This window comes from Talpa occidentalis, unplaced genomic scaffold, assembly GCF_014898055.3.
Source record: "Talpa occidentalis isolate TD23 unplaced genomic scaffold, MPIMG_talOcc4v2.1 talOcc4.12, whole genome shotgun sequence".
Classification (NCBI taxonomy): domain Eukaryota; kingdom Metazoa; phylum Chordata; class Mammalia; order Eulipotyphla; family Talpidae; genus Talpa; species Talpa occidentalis.
In genome coordinates, this window is record NW_023601212.1 from 37,311,105 (window position 1) to 37,333,732 (window position 22,628).

The 22,628-nt window shown below is 39.1% G+C and overlaps 1 protein-coding gene and 1 long non-coding RNA gene across 2 annotated transcripts in view; one reads left to right on the forward strand and one right to left on the reverse strand.

The window, feature by feature from the left end:
- LOC129145479 (uncharacterized) overlaps nt 1–22,628 on the reverse strand; it is a 63,484-nt gene that overhangs the window by 37,169 nt on the left and 3,687 nt on the right. The window lies entirely within an intron of this gene.
- On the forward strand, nt 598–7,351 carry MMP1 (matrix metallopeptidase 1). Its single transcript, XM_037505716.2, has 10 exons — nt 598–778; nt 1,476–1,720; nt 1,808–1,956; nt 2,191–2,316; nt 3,056–3,211; nt 3,343–3,460; nt 4,073–4,206; nt 5,996–6,158; nt 6,522–6,625; nt 6,805–7,351. Exons 1-10 carry the CDS (start codon nt 680–682, stop codon nt 6,906–6,908), a joined length of 1,398 nt encoding a protein of 465 aa, XP_037361613.1. The 5' UTR covers nt 598–679; the 3' UTR covers nt 6,909–7,351.

The window sequence follows — 22,628 nt, forward strand, 5'->3', positions numbered from 1 at the left end:
TTATCTCATACTCTACTGAAGACAGGGGTCTTCTCAGCCAAGACTCTCAAATCCTGGGCCTGGACGAAGATGGCAAAATCATGGTGTTATGGAAATAGTGTTACAGGCAACTAAGTAAAGGCAGAAGGGAATCCTGCTGAACTTGGGAGAGCTGCCCCAAGATGAATGCCTGCAGAGTTGAATTTTGGTCAGTACAGATGCTGAACAGCTACAGGTTACACAGTGCCAATGTGTGCCCTCTACCCTGGGGGCAAGGTGGGTGCAAAACCCAGAGTACCTTGCAACAGGCAGAATCAAGCAGCAAAGCCCATTTTTAAAAAGGTCACAAAGTACTCTTTGATCAGGGTATATAACAGGCTCTTCTCAAATAGGATATCAATAGAAATGAAATGGAGAAAACGAGTGCTTACCCCAAGGAATGTGTCTCCTTCACACAGGTACTATTTGATATTAATCATAATATTGCAACACTAAGCAAACCCAAATAATCTGCTCAGAGTCACCCTTTCTTATGATTGCTCAGGCTATTCATTGCTAATCAAGAGGATGTTGTGAAACGTGAGTCAGACAGCCTCTGGCTCTCCAGGAGTACAAAGACTCTGCATATAAAGGAGCTTCCTAGTTGAGTTATTAAAGCAGCTGGCAGGTGATTTCCTTCGGCTGAGAAGAAAGAGCCAGCATGTCCAGCCTTCCTCTGCTGCTGCTGCTCTGGGCCCTGGGCTCTCAGGGCTTCCCAGCAACATCCGACACACAAGAACAAGATATGGAGATGGTCCAGGTAAAAGCTGCCTTATACATGCCAGAAACACAAAAGCCTTTTTTTTCACTTTTCTTCTACAGTATAACAGTGATAGTAGTATAATGGACTTTATTTAAGGGAGGATTTCATACATTAAGAAATTTTTTTCTGAAAATGTATTCAGCCAGTTGTCTCTTTTTCCAACTAGAGGTGAGAGAGAAATCAACAGACAGTGTGCTGATGCGGTTCTACAAAGTGTAATTCCGACTTCAAAGTAATCAATGGCAGGGAAAATTCAACTCTGAAATTATATTTGAATTAATAGGACAATAAGAACCATAAAATCTAAGCACAGGGGCCTCCTCAGTGGCACAGCAGTTGAGTGTTGGGCTGTGAGGCTGCCCACAACTTTTGCAGCGCTGGTTCTATCCCCGGCTGCCAGCGAGAGTCCCACTTGGCGCTCAGACCCCTCCTGCCACCCTGCCACCCTGCTGCTCCCTTCGGCAGTGTATTTCAGTCAGTTTGCCTGTTCTGCTCCCTGTTCTGGCTCTGGTGAATCCACTCACCCTCCTGCGCTTCTGACTGTACCCAGTGCTTGTATAGATAAATAAATCTTTAAAAAAAAAATCTAAACACAAACTTGAGTTGTTCTCTGTTTCAGCTTAAACATTATACTGTCCATTTTTAGATAAATGAGAATGATTTTCCATCCACTATCTCAATAATTTTATCTTAGAAATATCTGGAAAACTACTACAACCTAAAGATTGATGGGATGCAAAAAAAGCAGAGAAGCCATGATCCACTTGCTGAAAAGCTGAAGCAAATGCAGGAATTTTTTGGGCTGAAGGTGACTGGGAAGCCAGATGCTGAAACTCTGAAAAAGATGAAGCAGCCCAGATGTGGGGTGTCCGATGTGACCCTCCGCTTTAAACTCACTCCAGGGAACCCTCGATGGGAGCACACACACCTGACCTACAGGTAACCAGGATGAGCACCAATGTGAGAATGTTTTCCCTCAAAGTCGTAAGAATACAGATCTGATGTGTATTTTTATTTCATTTTAAGGATCGAAAACTACACACCAGATTTGCCAAGAGCAGATGTGGACCACGCCATCGAGAAAGCCTTTCAACTCTGGAGCAAAGTCTCTCCCCTGACTTTCAGAAGGGTCTTTCAGGGTCAGGCAGACATAATGCTCTCCTTTGTGTGGGGAGGTAAGCCCTTCCTGTCACATGAGAATAGTCTCACCTTAACTTCACCTTGCTCCTAAATCTCTTCAGCTTTGCACCTGGAATTCTTTAAGGGGAATGTCAACCTCACAGGTTTAAGGAGGGGCGCTATATATCATGTTCTGTGAGTTCTGTTGGTCTCTTAGAAAGCTAATGTTTGTCCTGCTGGGTCAGTCTAAACAGAATCATGAAGGACACTGCTTGAATTGTTTCTTGCAGATCACTATGACAACAATCCCTTTTATGGACCTGATGGAATCCTTGCCCATGCTTTTCAACCAGGCCCAGGAATTGGAGGTGATGTTCATTTTGATGAAGATGAAACATGGACCAGTGATTCCAGAAGTGAGTCAATGAATTTTGCCAATCTCAGTTCCTCCTCTCCTTCATGGTTCATTGTGATACTGGTATATTTAACCGAAAGAATGCATGTTTAATAGAAGTATGCACATTTCTGCTGCTACTGAGAAAATTAATGCTACATTGAGAAACATGTAAGAGAAGGATATTTCTGTTATTAACAATATATTGCCTACAAATAAGCCACTCTCAAATTTCTGTTTAAAAGATGTTGGAACTTGTAATGTTCTATTTGTAGGAATCTCGTAGAGTTTGTTTTTTACTAAAAAGACATACCACAATTTAACACTGGTAGTAACACTATGGAAATTGTAAGACTATGTGGGAATTAAAAGAGAGGAGGTTGTGTTTTCTAAAATTTCTAGCAGTACACCAGTGTCAGATTTGTATGTAGGAGGAAATATATTTATTGAACTCTATTGCCTCTCTGAAATAATATGTCCCATTGACTCACTGATATGATTGACCAATTTGTGTTAGAAACACAGCTGAGTTTTTCCTTTACTCAGTGTCATCATATAGAGTTTAGGCTTGCACCTATTTTTTTAACTATTAATAAATGCACTCCTCCAGCCTTCAGAAAAAGTTTTAAAAATATTTCCAAACATTATCAAGGAAATATGAGGATTGCCTTTTGTGGGGTGGTATGTGGTTTTTTAATTAAATGTCTCTGAAAGATGAAAACATTTCAAATAATTGCAAACAACTTTATTGGCCCATTTAGATTACAACTTGTATCGTGTTGCGGCTCATGAATTGGGTCATTCCCTTGGACTCTCTCACTCTACTGATATTGGGGCTTTGATGTACCCCAATTACATCTTCAGTGATGATGTTGAGCTAAATCAGGATGACATCAATGGCATCCAGGCCATATACGGTGAGAATAAGGAAAATGTGGGCCATGGGGTCACTGACACCGCCATTAGCTACAACCTGGAAGGAGCTGTCATTTGTTGTCTATGTAGTTTTCTAATGCCAAAACTAATTCCAGATCTTTTTTTTCTTTAGGACCTTCCGAAAATCCTATCCAGCCAAATGTCCCACAAACCCCAAAAGTGTGTGATAACAAGCTCACTTTTGATGCTATAACTACAATTCGGGGAGAAATGATGTTCTTCAAAGACAGGTGAGACCTCAGGTTCTTTGTGTTTTGCATTTGTAAGAATGACAACATTCACCACTCTGGGTCTCTGTGGGCCACCACTGCGCTTGACATGCATTTATCTTACACATATTAATATACCTCACAGTATGGCAGCAATTGCTTGCATTTCCACAAGATGAAAAACAGCAAATTTGGTTCCCCATGCGTATTCTATTTGAGCCCCAGGAAAATATACCATCAAAGGAAAAAAAAAATCAGTCAATATAATTCCATTTTACAGATCAGTAAAGTAAGGCAGAGAAAAGAGAACCTTTCAGGGCATAAAAATAATCAAAAATCATCTTTTGAAATTATTTTGCTACAGTTTACTATTTCTTTAAGCTCTTGAGATTGTTTATGTCTGATGTTTGTGTATGCTGGAAATACAAAGGTGCACTACTGAAATCTGCCTTGACCTGTATTTCCACACAAAATTAAGCAAACGCTATAAACTAAGTCTCCGCCCACCCCCATCTGGGAGAGCCAGATGTTAAATATTTACCAGTACATCACAAGTGCCAGCAATAAGGAACTGGATGTCAACCAGAAATTGTCGTCACTTAGATCAAAATCTTTTCCTTTTTTACAAATCAGATTCTATATGCGTACAAATTCCTACTATCCAGAAGTTGAGCTCAACCTCATTTCTGTTTTCTGGCCACATTTGCCAAAAGGATTTCAAGCTGCTTACGAAGTTGTCTATAGAGATGAAGTCCGGTTTTTCAAAGGTAATATTTCCATTTCCCTTTCATTTTGGTATGAATTAATTTTTCATCTGTTTTGGGGCTGAGATATGAGAGTACTAACTACTTTCTCTCCATGGGCTTCTGAGAAGCTAACAGTTTCATCTACCAATCAAAAAGAGTCTATCACCTTAAGTAAGAATTGCACAGAGCACCTCTGAGTTATTTTAAATAAAAAGTGTAGGGCCTCCCCTAGTGGCGCAGGTTGTTGAGCACAGCGCTGTGAAGCTGTCCGCAGCCTTTGCAGCGTGGGTTCAATCCCAGCCGGCCTGTGAGGGTCCCACATGGCGCAGCAGACCTCTCCTGTCTCACCTGCTGCTTCTCTCAGCAGTGTATTTCAGTCAGTCTGCCTGCTCTGTTCCCCGCTCTGTCTCTGGTGAATCCTCTCACCCACCCCCACATCTGGCCTGTACCCCAGGGTTCTTGTATAAATAAATAAATCAATCTAAAAATAAAATTTAAAAAATAAATAAAAAGTGTAAGAGTGGATGGAAATAGACATTTTCTGATCTATTTATGAGTCTGGACTTAGAAAAGTATTTACTTGTGTATTATAAGTCCTCTCTACACTCCTGGGGTGCACAGGAATAAAATTGAGAGACTTGGTTCAACACCATAAAGAGGATATAACTTAACATTTGAATCATGTGATTTCTGAGAACCTGTATTAATACAAATGACTCTTCTGAGTGAGGATAGGTCTCCAGTGGGCAGGCTTACTAGGTATAAACATACAGCAGGCTTGCTGTAAACATAGGGTCCTCAGACCAGCAGCAATTAGGAATAAAGAATCTCACTTAGTATAATGTCCTTAAGGTCTAACAACATTGTCAGCCCCTATACCTCACCTTCTGAACTTTAACAAAGATTTCCAAGCAACTTGTATGTATATGAAAGTATAAGTCCTGAATTGCCATGAATTGAATGGTAATTTCTTTGATTTTATCATGATGAAATACAAAAAATGATCAGCTTTTAGTTTAGAAGACACTATACCCAACACTAGTATTTCTGCAAAGACATTTGTGGCAAAGTCCAAATGTTAAGACATGTGACACAGTCTTATATTCAAGGCAATGAACTGAATGCACTTTGGCGGGACACAAAACCTTGAAACAGACTTTCTATTTCATGAAATCCCCCATGATTTTAGACAAACCAAGCTTCAAATTGCTTTTTCAAAAGGGGTTAAAAAAAAACCATTTGTGCCATGAAACCAAACCTGACTTCAAGAAAAATCAGTGGTTTTATATGATGTGGGGCTTACGAGGTATAAACATATAAACTCTGGAAACCACATAAAGTCAATTATTTGGAACTGTGTTCTGCAGATGCAATGATTTTTACCTGGGGTTGCAAGCCATCAGAGATGGTGAGTCATTACAACACTCCAGCCATTAGGATATCATTGGTGTGAACTTCCACAGCCCCTGCACAACCTGGAGGAATGAACTTTATAAGGCTGAGCTTCCAGAAGGAAACTCCTTAGTCATCTGAATATCTAGCTTTGCAAAGATGCCCTTAATCCCATAAACTAACCATTCACAAAGTTTGCCACAGATTAGAATAATCTAGTAAACCTTAAAATGTCTACTGACTTAATCAGTCTAGGGTAGGATACTGGCATCAGTACATTCAAAAAGCTTCCCAGATAAATGAATTGTACAGCCAGGACATTGCTGCTGCCTATAAGACAAAATGCTGAGCAGGGAATCTGCTTCCTGTCTACCGGCATCCTGGGCAAATGTTTTCATCCCTGTTTATTAATTGACAGGTAACAAGTACTGGGCAGTTCAGGGGCAGGACGCATTATACGGATACCCCAAGGACATCTACAGCTCCTTCGGCTTCCCAAGAAGTGTGAAACACATTGATGCTGCTGTTTCTGAGGAAGAAACTGGAAAAACATACTTCTTTGTTGCTAACCAGTACTGGAGGTAAAGGCCAAATGCAGAAAATATTTCATGTGAAGCCTGTAGTCAGTCTAGCTTCCACGTCTAATTATCAGTCATCACGATGCAACACTTATGCTGAGAATCAGAGGAGAACACAGGGCTGAATTTGAAAAGGATGTAAAAAGAAGGTACACAGTTTCATAGAGTAACTTCAACCAACAGCAACTTACCGGTCATTACAGTGACCTTAACAGGGCAGTGTATGGAGAATTAGAATCCTTGCTGGGGTTCAGAGGGACCCAGCCTCTTACTCTCCCTTATCCACACTCCCCACCCCATTTTCCCATGATCCATAGACGTAACAGTTTAACAAATGATTCTAACACTTTTTTTTTTTTTTACCAGGTATGATGAATATAAACGCTCCATGGATGCAGGCTATCCCAAAATGATAGTGGAAGACTTTCCTGGAATAGGCAACAAAGTTGATGCTGTCTTCAAGAAAGATGGTAAATGAACATATATGTATTTACTCTATTTTGTTGCTATAGGAACATCAATGTTTTCATTTGGAAAAACAAGTGCCAAAAATATTTGTTCGTACAAATAACTTGGGTTCTTCAAGAATCCAAGATAAACCTAGAAATCATTTGTATAATGTAGTAAGTCTCTTTTGTTTTATTTCTAGGATTTTTCTATTTCTTTCATGGAACAAGACAATACAAATTTGATCCTAAAACTAAGAGAATTTTGACTCTCCTGAAAACAAACAGCTGGTTCAACTGCAGATAATAATTGACCATCACATAGTGAACAGAAAAATATATTTCAACAGCCCAAGAAAGTGTTTTCTTGAAGAGCCATGCATTCAAATACAATAGTCTTTAAGTATAATATTATTGTATTTCATTCTGCACGCTTTTCACAATTGAGATTGTAATTTGCTATGTACTGCTATAATTCAGTTCCACAAATGAGGGTGAAGAAATTCATTACTTGTTTAGTCACATGGGCCAGTTTTGCAAAGAGAGAAGCTTCTTTCCAACGTCTAAGTCTCAGACATTAGTCCTGGGAGCAGCCTTAATGATAAACATCTCTTTCAAGAAAAAAGAGATGAGAGATAAGAATCTTCACCTGAGGAAAAGCCTTTCAAGAACATGTAAGCAGCCACTCGTATCATCCTAACATGCAAGGGACAGCTTCTATTACAGAAAATAAAGTGTTTTATCTTTGGAATAAAGCCATCCTTGTCTATGCTCTCTTATAATTTTAGTTTTAAATCTGTTACAGTCTATTGTTACTTCCTGGTTATGAAGTCACAACTTAGAGAGATCAACTCCCATATCTGAAATGGGAAGCAGATAAATATTCAAAATATTCATAGGGGAAATTAGGATATAGAAAAAGTTCAAACATTCTCTATTCTCATGGAACTGACATCCCACAGAAAGACAGGGAGGAGGGACCTACTTCCCATGTCCATGCAAGGATTCCCAAACTGCTCCTACAAGAGCAGGGATGGCAGGGTAGAGTTTTTCAAGGGCATATTCATCTTCTTTTCTGAGCCCAGGGGAGGGTTACATTTCTGGCAGTCCAATGAATGGTGGGCAGTGGCTTATGACTCATCCTGGCCAATGGGTTGTGTCCAGAGGAGGCCAATATCACTTCCAGATGGAAACATAGACTGCTGGTGTAAACTGTCCCGTGTTCTCCCCTTTGCTGCAGTGACTGTAGTAATCTGATGAAGAGTTTCGAAAAGATATTTGCCTCCCTTCCAAGCTTCAGCAGATTTGGCTTCAACAAGAAATGAGCTTTATTGGAAAAGCCACTGAGATGCTAGCTATTGTTAGCGCTATCCGGTTTATCTAAACAAGCATTATCCAGCTGATCCTGACTGATTTGGGAGGATGTTAATGTTAGTAGGAGTCCTGTGGGTGGCTTTCAAGTTCCACAAGTTTGTTTTATAAGGACTTCACAGCATGCTCAATAGTGTCTGTGCAGACTTTCAAAATACATAGAGATTTGAAAATAGTTTGAGATACTGATTTTGAGACAGGCAGTTCTTAAATCAAGAATTTGGAAAGCCCTGAACCTCTCCTTTGGGCAAGTCTTTTCTCTCTCATCATTATTTTTAGACCAAAGTGTAATATAAGTAGAGAGAATGGCTCACTCATTGTCACTGTTCATATCACTGAATGATGCCAAAGTTGACAATATCCAGACCAACACGGCGGAGCCCACCCCCATCACTGCTCACCTTAGCCTCAGTCCAGTTCACTAGGATCAGAGGCTGAAACTGGAATTCCTTGGTGAGGAATGTTTTTATGAGAAGAGGAAGACATTTTAAAGCAGGTCTAGAATGTGGTCTCAGACAGAGACAGCCCTGATCTCATGGGCAAGGAGATAGGGAGCAAAAATTGAACCATGGTTGACCCCACCTTGAGGTAAAGGAAGAAGAAAGGCCAAGAATAGCCAGGATGTTCCTGGAGAGAATGAGGAAAAATATCCCACTTCATAAAGCTTAACTATTGATAGAAAAGATGATGTGCCAGTGCAGAAACTGATAACTAATGGAACTATTCAGAACTGTTGGCTCCTTTGCAAACCACTGTTTTCATAAACTATTGTTTCATAGTGTTCTACTGATAGTATATTATTTGAGCTTTTATTATGTTTTGGGTCTGTTTTGTTAGTGTTTTCCTAGGAATTTTTCAACTGTGTCTGCTTCCAAATCAGCTGGTATAAAATTTTTGGAATATGATTTTGTTGTCATTTTAATTACTGCTAATGATATTTTCCCTTTTTCTTCCCTAATATTGAATCTTTGTGCTTTCTCCATTAATTTGATAGGATAATGAAAGATATTAAAGAATTTTTTTAAATCTTCTATTAAGAACTACTCTTTGCTGTGTTGATACACTCTCTTGTATTTTGATTTTCTATTTAGTTTCAATCCATATCCTTATTATTGCCCTAAATTTTGTTTTCTTTGAATTCATTGTGATTTTTAGAAGTTTGATCCTTCTCTTATTATAGCCTTTCTTCTTTGCTAATATATGTCTATGCTTACAAATATCCCTTTCTTTTTTTTATAATAAATTTTATTTTTATATTCCCCATACAATTGCAACCCCCTTATTTTGACCCCAATCCCTCCCCTCCCGCCCCCTACCCCCATAGAGTGTCTCTGGTTCATAGTTTTTTGTTGATTTTGATTTTCACTTTCTTATAGTTATTCATTTTCCTGGTCCCTTATTTAAGTTTTCTAGATTCCTGCTATGGGTGAGACCATCCAGTATTTTTCTTTTTCTTTCTGGCTTATTTCGCTGAGCATGATCCCTTCCAGCGCCATCCATGTTGCTGCAAATTGCATGTGTTTATCTTTTTTGAATGCTGAGTAATATTCCATGGTGTATATGTACCACATCTTCTTGATCCAGTCATCTATTTTTGGGCAGCAAATATCCCTTTCTTCCCAACTTTTGCTCATCCCACAGTGTTGATACATAGTATTTTCATTTTGTTCATTTTTAAGTATTTAAAATTTCCATTTTTAATTTTTTCTTGACTCATAAGTTACTTGGGAGTAATTTTAAATGCCACACTATGTGGGAATTTTTAAAACATGTATTTCTTAGGATCCCATTTTTATGAGAATTAATGAAATAACAAGAAATTGCATTAGTAAAAGATTATATAACTCTAAAGTGCTACTATTATCCATTCATTTATCTAACCTGTATTTATCACTTGCAGTATGCTGAGAACCATGCTAAAGGGGCTCTGTTGTAGAAAGGGCAGCAGAAATGAAGTCATCAGCTGACTGTCTGATTCACACTAGCAATGAGGAGAGCCAGGGGCCCAGAGGCCCAGAGGAAGAGCACCTTACCCATATCCAAGCTCAGCAAAGAAATGTTATCTTATATATGAGTCTTCAAGGACTCTGCTGTGTAGAGAGCAGCTGGGTAAACAGGGAATGGAAAGTTCTTTAAGGCAGAAGGAATTGTGTATACACAAGTAAGAGTGTATCTGGAACTGTTTGGACAAGTAAAAGTCACTCAATTCAGGTGAAGCAAGAAAGATACACAACTGACTAGCATTTTAGAATAGTTAAGCTGACTGTGATGTAAGGAAAGAATTCAGGCCTGGTGTGGGAGGGCATGATGTAATAAAATAAAAGCAGAGAAACTGACAGGATTCCATTACCCAAATTCATTCAAATGTGGGTAGATTCCTAAGAGAGTCAGAAGCACAGACTGGGTTTGGTGATCAATCATAAAGTATCCAAGAGAAAGTGTCCAGTAACCAACTGATTTATTGATGTGAAGCTTGACAGGTATAGGTAAGAAATGTAGATTATGAATTCACCAGCTATTGTAAGAAATAACTGGGACTAACCATTATAATTTACAGTTAATAAATATAAGACTCAGAAAAGGCAGAATATCAGTTATCCACTCATTTATTTGTTCATTCATTCACTCTTTCAAGAAGTATTTATTAATGCCAGCTATGAACTTGGTATTGGGTTAGTGGTTGGAATGAAAACTAAAACTTCCTCCTTGCCATAGCAATGCACTAAAAAAATCATATATAAAGCCAAAGGTTTCATTAGAAATTTTGGGTGTTTCTTTTTTCAAGAGATCAGTTCTGGGCTGTCAGAGAAAATGAGGTACGAGTAGGTTATCCAAGAGGCAACCAAACTTATCCAAAGCTACCCTTTGTTTTCCCCCAACTGTAAAGAAAATTGATGCAGCCATTTCTGATAAGGAAAAGAAGAAAACATACTTCTCTCCAGAGGACCAATACTGGAGGTAGGGTACAATAGGAGGAAATAGTACGGAGCCTAATTCAGGAAATTATTTCCTTTCATGAATGAAATCCCCCACCCCTCTAGCTTCCTCTAACTTCAAACTTTCTGATTATGAAGAAGACTGTAGTTATTCAACTACCCAGATATATAAAGGCTCTCAGGACAGTTGGTCCCTGGGTCATATATCCAAACACCAACAGAGAGAGACCAACAGAGGTGCAGACAATGGGGCAGATTAGGAAGCCCAGGGATATAGAAAAAGAGTTGACAGGATGTAGACATAAGGTCTATCAGGCAAGTGTGAGAGCAACAAAAGTTTATCATTAGCCAAATGACTGAACCAGTTCAGTTGACCTGATTAAAAACAAACAGAAAATCAAACAAACCACAAAAGCATCTCCACACCTCCTTGCCCTAGTTTTCCAGGCACTTCAGGACTCAGCTCAGGAACCACTTTTCTGAGACACTCTGTTCTCTCAGATGGTCTGCAGACATGCCCTTGTGCTCCCAAAATACTTGTCACACTCTACTGTAACGATTACCTCCAAGTTACCCAAATCAGGCTGCCACTTCCTTGAGTGGCTGCCACATGCCACTGTAACTGACTCAAGGGCACAGTAATTAGCATGATGAGGATGTTCAATAAAGGATGCTTAAATTAATGGATAAATGGGTCCCTAAGCCTAGCATGGAAGTAATGTTTGACCTTAGAGTAAAGTATGAGTGGAAGTTGTCAACTCCACAGGTCTGGAGAGGAAGGGCTTTTTAAGAACAGGGAGCCACATGAGCAGTGGCATGGAGATGTTAGATGACAGGCCATGTGTAGGGTCCTGAGGGAAAAAATTGAGAAAGAAGGGATAATACCAAACACATTCTATGAAGCCAACATTACACTAATACCAAAACCGAACAAGGACGACACAAAAAAAGAAAACTACAGACCAATCTCCCTAATGAACACTGATGCAAAAATCCTCAATAAAATTTTAGCTGTCAGAATCCAACAATGTATCCATAAGATAATTCACCACGACCAAGTAGGATTCATTCCAGGGACACAAGGATGGTTCAACATCCGAAAATTAATCAACGTTATCCAACACATAAACAAAAAGAAATATAAAAACCATATGATAATATCAATAGATGCCAAGAAAGCTTTCGACAAAGTGCAACACCCATTCATGATAAAAGCCCTTGAAATTCTTGGGATACAAGGAACATACCTCAACATCATAAAGGCCATATACGACAAGCCAACAGCCAGTATCATTCTCAATGATGAAAAGCTGAAAGCATTTCCATTAAGATCTGGAACAAGACAAGGATGTCCACTCTCACCACTGCTTTTCAATATAATACTGGAAATCATACCCAGAGCAATAAGACAAAAGAAAGACATCCAAGGAATCCAAATAGGAAAAGAAGAAGTCAAACTATCACTATTTGCAGATGATATGATAATATACATAGAGAACCCCAAAAACTCCACAGAAAAATTAATTCAACTAATCAATCAGTTCAGTAAAGTGGAAGGATACAAAATCAATACGTAAAAGTCAGTAGCCTTCCTATACACAAAAAATAAATGTGAACAAGAAGAAATAAAAAAAATCCCTTTTATTATCGAAACAAAAAAAATCAAATACTTGGGAATAAATCTAACAAAAGAGGTAAAGGACCAATACAAAGAAAACTATAAAACACTGTTAAAGGAAATAGAAGAAGACACAAAGAAATGGAAAGACATCCCCTGCTCATGGATTGGAAGAATAAACATTATTAAAATGGCCATCCTACCAAAAGCAATATACAGATTCAATGTGATTCCAATCAAAATTTCAATGTCATTCTTCAAAGAAATAGAACTATTATTGATGAAATTCATATGGAATCACCAAAAACCCCAAATAGCCAAAGTTCTCCTGAAAAAAATAGAAGGGAATGGAGGCATCACATGCCCAGACTTCAAACTATACTACAAAGCCATAATCATTAAAACTGCATGGTATTGGAAAAAGAACAGACACACAGACCAATGGAATCGAATAGAAAATCCAGAAATAAACCCACAGATTTATGGCCAACTAATCTTTAACAAAGGAGCAAAGAATATGCATTGGAGCAAAGAAAGTTTGTTCAATAAATAGTGCTGGGAAAACTGGGTTGCTACATGCAAAAGAATGAAGCTTGACTACTACCTAACACCATGCACAAAAACCAACTCAAAATGGATTAAAGAACTAGACATAAGACCTGAAACCATAAAATACATAGAAGGAAATATAGGCGAAACACTCCATGATATGCACATCAAAGACATCTTTACAGACACATCACCCAAAGCAGTGATGGTGAAGGCAAAGGTCAACAGCTGGGACTACATCAAATTAAAAAGCTTCTGCACAGCAAAAGAGACAATAACAAAAACAAAGAGAAACCCCACTGACTGGGAGAACTTTTAGCACCCAACACTAATGATAAAGGACTGATCGCAAAAATCTACAAAGAGCTGATGAGACTCAACAAAAACAAAGAAAATAATCCAGTCAAAAAATGGGCAGAAGAGCTAAAAAGAAATTTCTCTGAAGAGGAAATGCAAATGGCCAACAGGCATATGAAAAAATGTTCAACATCACTTGTAATCAGGGAAATGCAAATCAAAACTACAATAAGATACCATCTCACACCAGTGAGAATGGCACATATTAAAAAAACTAGCAACAACAAATGTTGGCGAGGTTGTGGAGAAAAAGGAACTCTCCTGCACTGTTGGTGGGAGTGCAAACTGGTCCAACCACTATGGAGAGCTGTGTGGAGATTTCTTGATCTACTAAACATAGAGCTTCCATATGATCCAGCAATTCCACTCCTAGGTATTTACCCAAAGGACACCGAAACATCAATTCCAAAGAGCACCTGCATGCCTATGTTTATAGCAGCACTATTTACAATAGCTAAGCTTTGGAAACAACCAAAATGCCCAAAAACAGATGACTGGATCAAGAAGATGTGGTCCATATACACCATGGAATATTACTCAGCATTCAAAAAAGATATACACATGCAATTTGCAGCAACATGGATGGCACTGGAAGGGATCATGCTCAGCGAAATAAGCCAAAAAGAAAAAGAAAAATACCGGATGGTCTCACTCATAGCAGGAATCTAAAAAACTTAAATAAGGGACCAGGAAAATGAATAACTATAAGAAAGAAAATATCAAAATCAGCAAACAACTATGAACCAGAGACATTCTATGGGGGGTGGGGGGCGGGGAAAGGAGGGCTTGGGGTCAAAATAAGGGGGTTGTAATTGTATGGGGATATAAAAATAAAATTTAAATTAAAAAAAGAGAAAAGAACAGGTACTTTCTATGTTTGTTTTGGAGAGAAATGATGAAACATTCTGCTTGTCAACTTATAATTAAGAGCATGACATTTTATTCCATAAATGAAGTAACTGAGTTAAATATCTCTATGAAGTTCAAATCTAACCTCACCTATGTTCTGAAGGGTCAATATACCCTGTACATTTATTTATTCAATTATTCTTTCAATAACTATCCAATCACAGCATCAAATCCATTTCTGAAGCAGACAGGTTGTAAATGTCAAAATTATGTGCTCGGTTTGTTAGACAGCAAACTGCACCCCCCTCTGCGATGATGTGTATACTAAATTTTTTCAGCAACTCAGCAGATAAACACTATTTCAGCAAGTGGGTGGGGGAGAGAATGACTTAATCTCCCATAGGTTCAATCAAGGGACATTTTCTGGTTATTTATTGCCACTTAGGAATAAGCCACTTCAAACTTAGTGGCGTAAAATGGCTATCCCCTGGTTCTGTGGATTGACTGTTTACATCTGGACTGTTCTTCAGGCTCTTCAGCCTTTGTCATCAGTGGTTGCTAGAAACACTGCAGCTTCTCAACTCTCGGGCTGGCGCCTGCTGAAAAAGCAAAAACAGCATGGAAGGGCCCCTCCCTTCAGCCTTTCCATCTGGGTGGCCTGGGCAGCCTCAGCAAAAAGATCTTGTACATTGCGACTCAGGACTCCAAGAGCAAGTGACCTGAGACTGAAAGTAAAGGTTGCCATTCCCTACATTATTTTTGCCTTATTTTAATGATCCAAGTAATAATAGAACCCACCTAGTTTACAAAAGAGGAAAGGACACACCTCTCAAAGGTCCAAGACGGTGGAATAAAAAAAAATGAGGGTGATTTTTTTATGTGCCACGAGACACTGAAGGACTCCTACAGACTTGATGCCTACAAGGTTAGTAGGAATCACAGTTCTTGGGAACACGCTTCCTGGAGCATGAACCTGGCAAGGAAGAGATGAGTTGATGTCCAGAAGCTAAATTGTAAATGATTATATAAGGCTGTCCCAACAAGATCAGCAGGGTGGGAAATCAGCTAAGCCAAAAATTTGGTTATGAAAGATACATGATTTTAGCACACAATTTATCTATCCTGGAAACATGCCATTTTAGCAATTATTCTTAGAATCATAGTTAACTCATCAGGATAATGATGATGAAGGAGCACATATCATATGGCTATCTCTTAGGCAAGGCTCCCAGATTTACTAAAGAGATGATTCATTGTGTAGTTTACAATGTGATTTTATCAGAAAATACTTTTTTCTTTGTTTTGTCTCGTTATACAGAAGGAACTTCCTCAAGAGTCACAAGTCCTATAAGAGTTGGAAATCCGCTTGAATGATCTCAGCTAGTCCCATGAATCATTTCCTAATTGCTTTCTTTCTAAGAATTAAAGCAACTCAGCTTTTCTGGATCTCAGTTTTCCCATCTCTCTCTCCTGTGACAGAATTTGGTTAGGTGGGGTTTTTTTTAATTAAATTTATTTATTTATATGTATTTTACATCATTGTTCATTTTTGTACAGTGTTTGCTTTCTCCTCTCAGGTGTAGTCCCCACAAAATTCTCACCACCAATTCACCCGTGCACCATCATCATAGTCCCTTGTGCTCTTCCCTCCCCTTCTCCTTCCCTCTCCCCTGCAAAATGCCTCTGATTTATATAGTTCCCTCCTACTTTTGGTTTTTTATTTATTATTATTTTTTTCTCATCCCTTATTTGGTTCCCTTATACTCCTCCTGTAAGTGGAGAAAAATTATCCATCTGATATTTTTCTTTTTCCTTCTGGCTTATTTCACTGAGCATAATCTCTGCTAGCTCCATCCATGTTCCTGCAAATGGCATGAGTTTATCTTTTTTGACTGCTGAACAGTATTCCATTGTGTATATAGACCACATCTTCTCAATCCAGTCATCTATTTTTGGGCATTTAGGTTGTTTCTATAGCTTAGCTATTGTAAATAGTGCTGCAATAAATATAGGGGTAATAATCCTTTTGAATTAATGTTTTTGTGTCCTTTAGGTAGATTCCTAGGAGTGGGATTCCTGGGTTATATGGTAGCTCCAATTTTTGTAATTTGATGTTCCTCCACACAGCTTTCCGTAATGGTTGGACCAGTTTGCACTCCCACCAGCATTGGAGGAGAGTTCCTTTTTCTCCACAAGCTCGCCAACATTTGTTGTTGCTAGTTTTTTTAATATGTGCCATTCTCACTGGTGTAAGGTGGTATCTCGTTGTGGTTTTGATTTGCATTTCCCTGATTATAAGTGATGCTGAACAATTTATCATATACCTGTTGGCCATTTGCATTTCCTCTTTGGAGAAGTGTCTGTTTAGCTATTCTGACCATTTTTTTGACTGGATTATTTACCTTTTTTGTTGAGTCATATGAGCTATTTGTAGATTTTTGTGATCAGTCCCTTATCAGTTTTATGGAGTGTGATGGGAGGATAAGGTAAACCTCAATTTTTCTTTACCTGCCAGAAACCAAATGGTACCTCCTCTCTAGGGGTTCTGTGAGGGACTGGCCCCTCTCACCAGGTCACAAAAGTGCTTAGGTATTCTGATTCCCCACATGTGTTGCCACAGTCTGAAGTTGAGCATGGTTCTCCAGACTAAATGAATGCTCCTCCTCTGATACTCCCTCCAAAGCTTCTCCTCCCACTCCTGAAACAGACTTGGAGCACTGGGTCCTCAGGTGCTTCTGAATTTTACAGAGGCAGCGACAGATTGACTCAAAGGAGCTTTACTTTCCATGCTGAAAGGTACTATGAGTCTAGAAATGACAAAGGTAGGGGAAATTACAGGGCAAAAGAAGGCAGGCTAATATCTCAATAAATTACCCTATTTTACTTTCAATTAATATATTCTCCACAAAATTAAAAAAATGTATGCATGAATGTATGTGTATAGATTTAATACACATACATATGCACATACACAAAGTGAGAGAGTACACACATATATGCAGATACACATATATAGAAATACAGAGATAGTCATGCAGATCTGTAGCCAGTAACAAATGTATGTGCAGGAGCTGAAAATGACTCTGATCTCAGATGGGCCTACAAACCAACCATCTATCTGGTTGGGCAGCTTCATAGAGAGGGCAAGTGTGGGTCTTGACTGTGGCCTTGGAGACTTTTTCTGAGAGTGTAATCACTCTCAGAAGCCCTCTACACTTTTTCCACACCTCCTGCTGCATAGAGGACGACTCTTCCTTTGAGGACAGCCTGGGACCTGTTCTCCTTCAGTCACCAGGCCTTGTCTGACCCCTCAGGAGCCTAATTCTACCCACCAGTAGCCCCTGATGCTGTCAGATATAGCCTTGGGATTTAGGACTGCAGGAATTCTCTGTTCTTTAGCTGACGTTGTGATTACTTGCCAAATTACACAATAATAATTTAAAATTACATAAAAATAAAGTTTTTACTGATCAAGGTAAAAATATTGGCATATATTAAGTGACAGGTACCATGTCACTTAAATTTTTTTTAATGTAAATGAAGCCTACAGAAAATAGTAGTGATAATAATTGTCATAAAAACAGTAATGAGAACTGGTGCTAATCTTAGAGGTTACTTCCCTTTTCAGTTAAACCTGCTGATAAAAATCACTCCTTGGGAAACATAAAGATCTTATTTCCCACTTCTTAAGAATGCATGAGTCTCTAGAAATTTTTATACAATATGGATGTGGAACTTGTTTTTTTCATTTAGCAAATATGATGATATTATTAGAAAAAGTACTTACTAAATAACAGCCAAGGCAGAGGAACTAAGATAGGGCATGTATGATGGGTTCAAGGAAAACTAGGTGGCCAGTGTGAGAAACAAGAGAAAACAAGGGCCAGAATTGCACTAACACTCATAAGAGGAGTGATATTAGGCCAATGTAAGCATTTTCACCCTCATTCTGGATAAAAACAACATTGGAAACCTTTGCAGCATTTTGAGCAAAGAAATCACCGCTATATTAAGGATATATGGTAAAATAACAAGAACAGAAAAAAGAATGTCTATTGTCCTAGCAAGAGATGAATGTGGTTCAGACTATGGGAGTAGCAGAGAACATACATGATGGAAGACTTTTCCATGTTTCCTTTTATTCTCTGCACAAATATCAATTTCTTTCATGTTCTTTCTTTCATGTTCTACCATTGCTAGTAGGTTGTCATCAAGTCTTCAACTGTTTTTGGCAGACTTGACATTTTTCCTTCTATCATGCTCCACTGTAAATTGTGGCATGACTGGGCTCTGGGGAGCACCCTCTCTGCATGTCATATTCATCTCTAATCCCTCCCTCTTTGCATGTCAGATTCATCTCCAATCCCTCATCCACTGAATTTATTCAGAATGTCTCTTCAACTGAGAAAGCTTCATGCATCAGTGGGTCATTTTGTTGCATCAAGACCAATCCGAGCAGTCATAAAACAAGCCATATCTGAAGCATGCTCATATAAGACACTATGTAAACATTTATGAAAGGCCCAATCAATGACTCTCTAAAACTGCTACCCAGCATATGACATTAAGAAGGTGTTCTTCTGTTAATGCAGGACAAAATTTTGTGTGTGGGGACTTAGTGAACACTCTGGAATGACTCACTCTATATATCAAGCTATCCATTTTAGCAGGTCGTGACATCTTCTCTGATGTCCAGTTCTCCAAATAACCTGTCTTATTCAAATTTCGTTCATCCTCACTAACTAGGATAATGGCCATCTATGTTTACTTTTCTATTTAACTTTGACCTGATCAAATAGCTCTCGGCGCCCTCTACCGGTTTTAAAAGAGCATGATCAGCAGCAACTTGGCCAAGAGGGACAGGTTCTCAAAACTGCCATGATCCATTTGCATATGGTTTGCTTCTTCCCTGCGCCAGCCTAGACTTGGAGCACTGGGAACACACTAAAGAAGAGAAATCCTGGATTCTTCTATAACTAATGACAATTTTTCACCCTTGGCATTAAGACATGAAAAAATATCTGGATGGAGCCATCAGAATGTTAACAGTGGTCACCTATAGAGGAGGGGAATGAAGTGAGGAAGGGGGCTTAGGGAACTCCACATTTTATTTTCATATTTCTGAGTGTTTGAATTTTTTTAAACAAACAGGAAAAAATAATTTATTGCAATGTTTTAAAATAAATTATTTTAAAAATAAAATAAATCTTTTGAACAGAACTTCATCATTTATAAACTGTTTTTCACCCATGACCTCCCTAGAGCCAACAGCTATCATGTGAGGTATTTTCATATCCAATTGTCAAAACTGACAGAAATGTCAGAGAGTCTCATCTAATATGTTACATCATCAACTAGTTTGTGTGCTAAACACTTCCCCTGCTTATCTATGATGTGGGTGTGTCACCACCATTTCACACATGGAGAAACTGAGGTTTAGGGATATGAAATGGGCTACTCAGAAGCCACAGCATAAATGACCAATCATGGATGTAAAATTAAGACACACAGAGATGAAGGAACTTGTTCAAGATCAAGTAAAGGGCAGAGAAGGGTCAAACCCCAGTCTCAGACTTTCCACTCCACATGCAAAAGCAACCTGCTGCTCTTGTGGCACTCAGGCTCACTATTTCAGGTTCCTCTGAAGTTCTACTTCTGTCCTCTTGTACAGGAAACAACTATTGTAGACTTTGGTGGAAGGAAATGTCAGAATATTTCTATAATGACTTTTGTGTAACATCTGAACTAAAGAAGCTACTAAGATGGAAGGTATACTCCAGTCTATGACTGTTGAGCTTTAACAGCAAGTTTTAGAGTCAAAGTTATGAAACCAACCTACTTCTTTTTTTGAATAGAAGAACTGGGATGTAGGCCAGAGGTGTGGGGGGTGAGAAGAGGATTCACTAGCGGCAGAGTGGGGAGCAGAACGGTTATATCTACTGAAATACACTGATGAAGGGGGCAGCAAGAGAGGCAGGAGAGGTCTGCGGCTCCATGTGGGTAAGCAAACTGGCCAGGGATTGAGCTCAGGCTATAAGGTGATAGTCCTGAGACTTAACCCCTAGGTCACCAGGAAAGCCCCCCAAACTACTTCTTTTGATAAATTCTATGCTTACTTACCCAGTACCTTGCTGATTCTAACACATAATCCAAGTTGTCCCATCTATCTGCCTTTGCTCTTCTTCCATTCCCACCCTTATTCACCCCAATCTCAACACTGAAGTTCAATTTACTATTTGAAATTCATCTTGAGGTCATTCTCACCATGCAGGTTTTGTTTATCTCCCAATGGGATATGATCATTCCTTCTTTGAAACCCTTAAAGTGGGACATTCAGGGTTGTTATGAAGCTTAAGGGAGATTATAGAAACTGAATTATAGATACAACTGAACATTTAAGTCCTACAGAGTATGGATACTTAATATATGTTTCCCTTGCTTGGTAGTAAAGACCACCAGCTGTAGTGTTTAATACATAATGGTTTGTGTGGCTTTAACTTAACCATTTTTATTCTGTGCAAAGGCTGTAAAGGACATGTTTCCTGACTGCACTGAAAGAAGCTGTAAGGAAGTTACTTCATCACTCAGTGGCATAACTTTGAAGCACTTCTCTTTCTGGAGAAGAGGATCTTTTCAACATTGCCTACACTTTTCACAGAGTGGACACTCAAACAAGCATAGCCATGACTTCATCACATTCATGATACAAAAAGGACACCACACTGGGCAGTTTACATGAGCTTACACACACTCTCTCGACTAGTTCTTATGATGCTGAATGAGGGAAATGTTAATGTCCCAATGTTGTAGATGTGGAAACTGAGTCTCAGAAGAACTTAGGTGATTTGCTAAAAGTTGCATAAATAGGAAGTGGCAGAATTACAGCTTACGCCCAGTTAGTATAATTGTAAGTCCAATGAAACCTTCACCACAAAGGACTCCAACAATTAACCTGTTAATTTGATGAGGGCAGACCTCCATCCTGATCATCAGAGTTCATAAATGCATGACACAGAGGATATTTTGCCTTGGCTTATGAACCAAATTAACCATCTGCTTCACTGGATATACAGCTACGTTTACCCCATGCTATGGGGTCTCTATTAGGTCACATCCCCTACTGGCCAACTCCTAGTCATCGTCAGAATTCAAGCACGCATCAACGTCTCCAGGCACCTTTCTCTGCTGCCTACGCCCAGCTCAGCTGGCTGGAGCCATTCTTTTTCTAGTCTCCTTATCCTTCTCTTCCTTCTATCCTTTCTCCTCCTCCACCACCTTCACCCCTTCCTCTTCTTTCTTCTCCTCTTTTGTTTCTAACTAAAGAGAAAATGACCTGTATGTCTGCAACCACTTCCATCTCTGAACAGCAAAATTGAGCTATACAGTTCCAACTTGCTGTCTCTGCATGGAACAGCAAGCACATCAGATGATCAGACAAGGTTGCTGCCTACAGTGATGGCACTGAGGAGACAGAAAGACCCTCCTTTGGTTTGCATCATCTCTATCCAAAACTAAACTTCCTCCATCTCGTACTTACTCTGAAATTTATATTATAGGCAACAAAGCTTTCACTTTTAAAAAGGTATGTACTTGTTTGTTTGGTTTTACTAGAAAAAAACTAAGTTCTAAGCACCTAAGTTCACACTGATGTATAAATGAAGCAGGTATTCCAAAGAGGGAGAACCTGAGAGAATTTTGGATTCTAGGCACCAGAAGGGACGAGGCACAGATGACATGGAGACAGGCAGTGGTCAGGTGGAGAAAGGATTCAAAGGCAGAAGCCGGGGCCTGGCTAGTACTACGCACTGGAATGAGATCTGTGTTGGGGATCCAGAACCTACAGTCCTGTTAATTAATACATTTACCCAAATGCCAGAGAGCTGGCTTGCCAAAGACTGGTATTTTTATCCAAATCACTTACTATGTTCATAAAAAAGTTTGTTAATAAGACTTGTCAACAAGTAATATCAAAATAATATATGGCACACCAATATTAATGAAAGGCACCTTCACTAAAGACCTAATGTGGGAACAGCCACCTCATGACTAAGTCTTGTGCTTAAGGGTTCACATGATCAGGACCTGAGAGGGCTTGACAACTTGGGGGTAAGCTATCATCCGTGTACAAAGAAAGGATTACCACATCCCTGCAGGTCCATCTTCTACTTCCCCTTCGTGGCCTAGTTCAGGTTCTGCCTCCTTCAGGAAGTATTCCTTGATTCCATCTGAACTACTATTAACTTACCTCCAATAATTGAATACCCACCACAGCACCTGACATATGGTAGTTGATAGGAAAGGTATAATGAGTAAATGCAGAAATCTACATCATGAATATTTTTCTGCT

Bases quoted from the DNA above. Each gene is read 5' to 3' on its own strand.
- MMP1 (XM_037505716.2), top strand. From the start codon at position 680: ATGTCCAGCCTTCCTCTGCTGCTGCTGCTCTGGGCCCTGGGCTCTCAG. The intron at 2,317-3,055 runs GTGAGTCAATGA...TGGCCCATTTAG, and splicing joins ATGGACCAGTGATTCCAGAA to ATTACAACTTGTATCGTGTT. The intron at 6,626-6,804 runs GTAAATGAACAT...TTTTATTTCTAG, and splicing joins TGCTGTCTTCAAGAAAGATG to GATTTTTCTATTTCTTTCAT.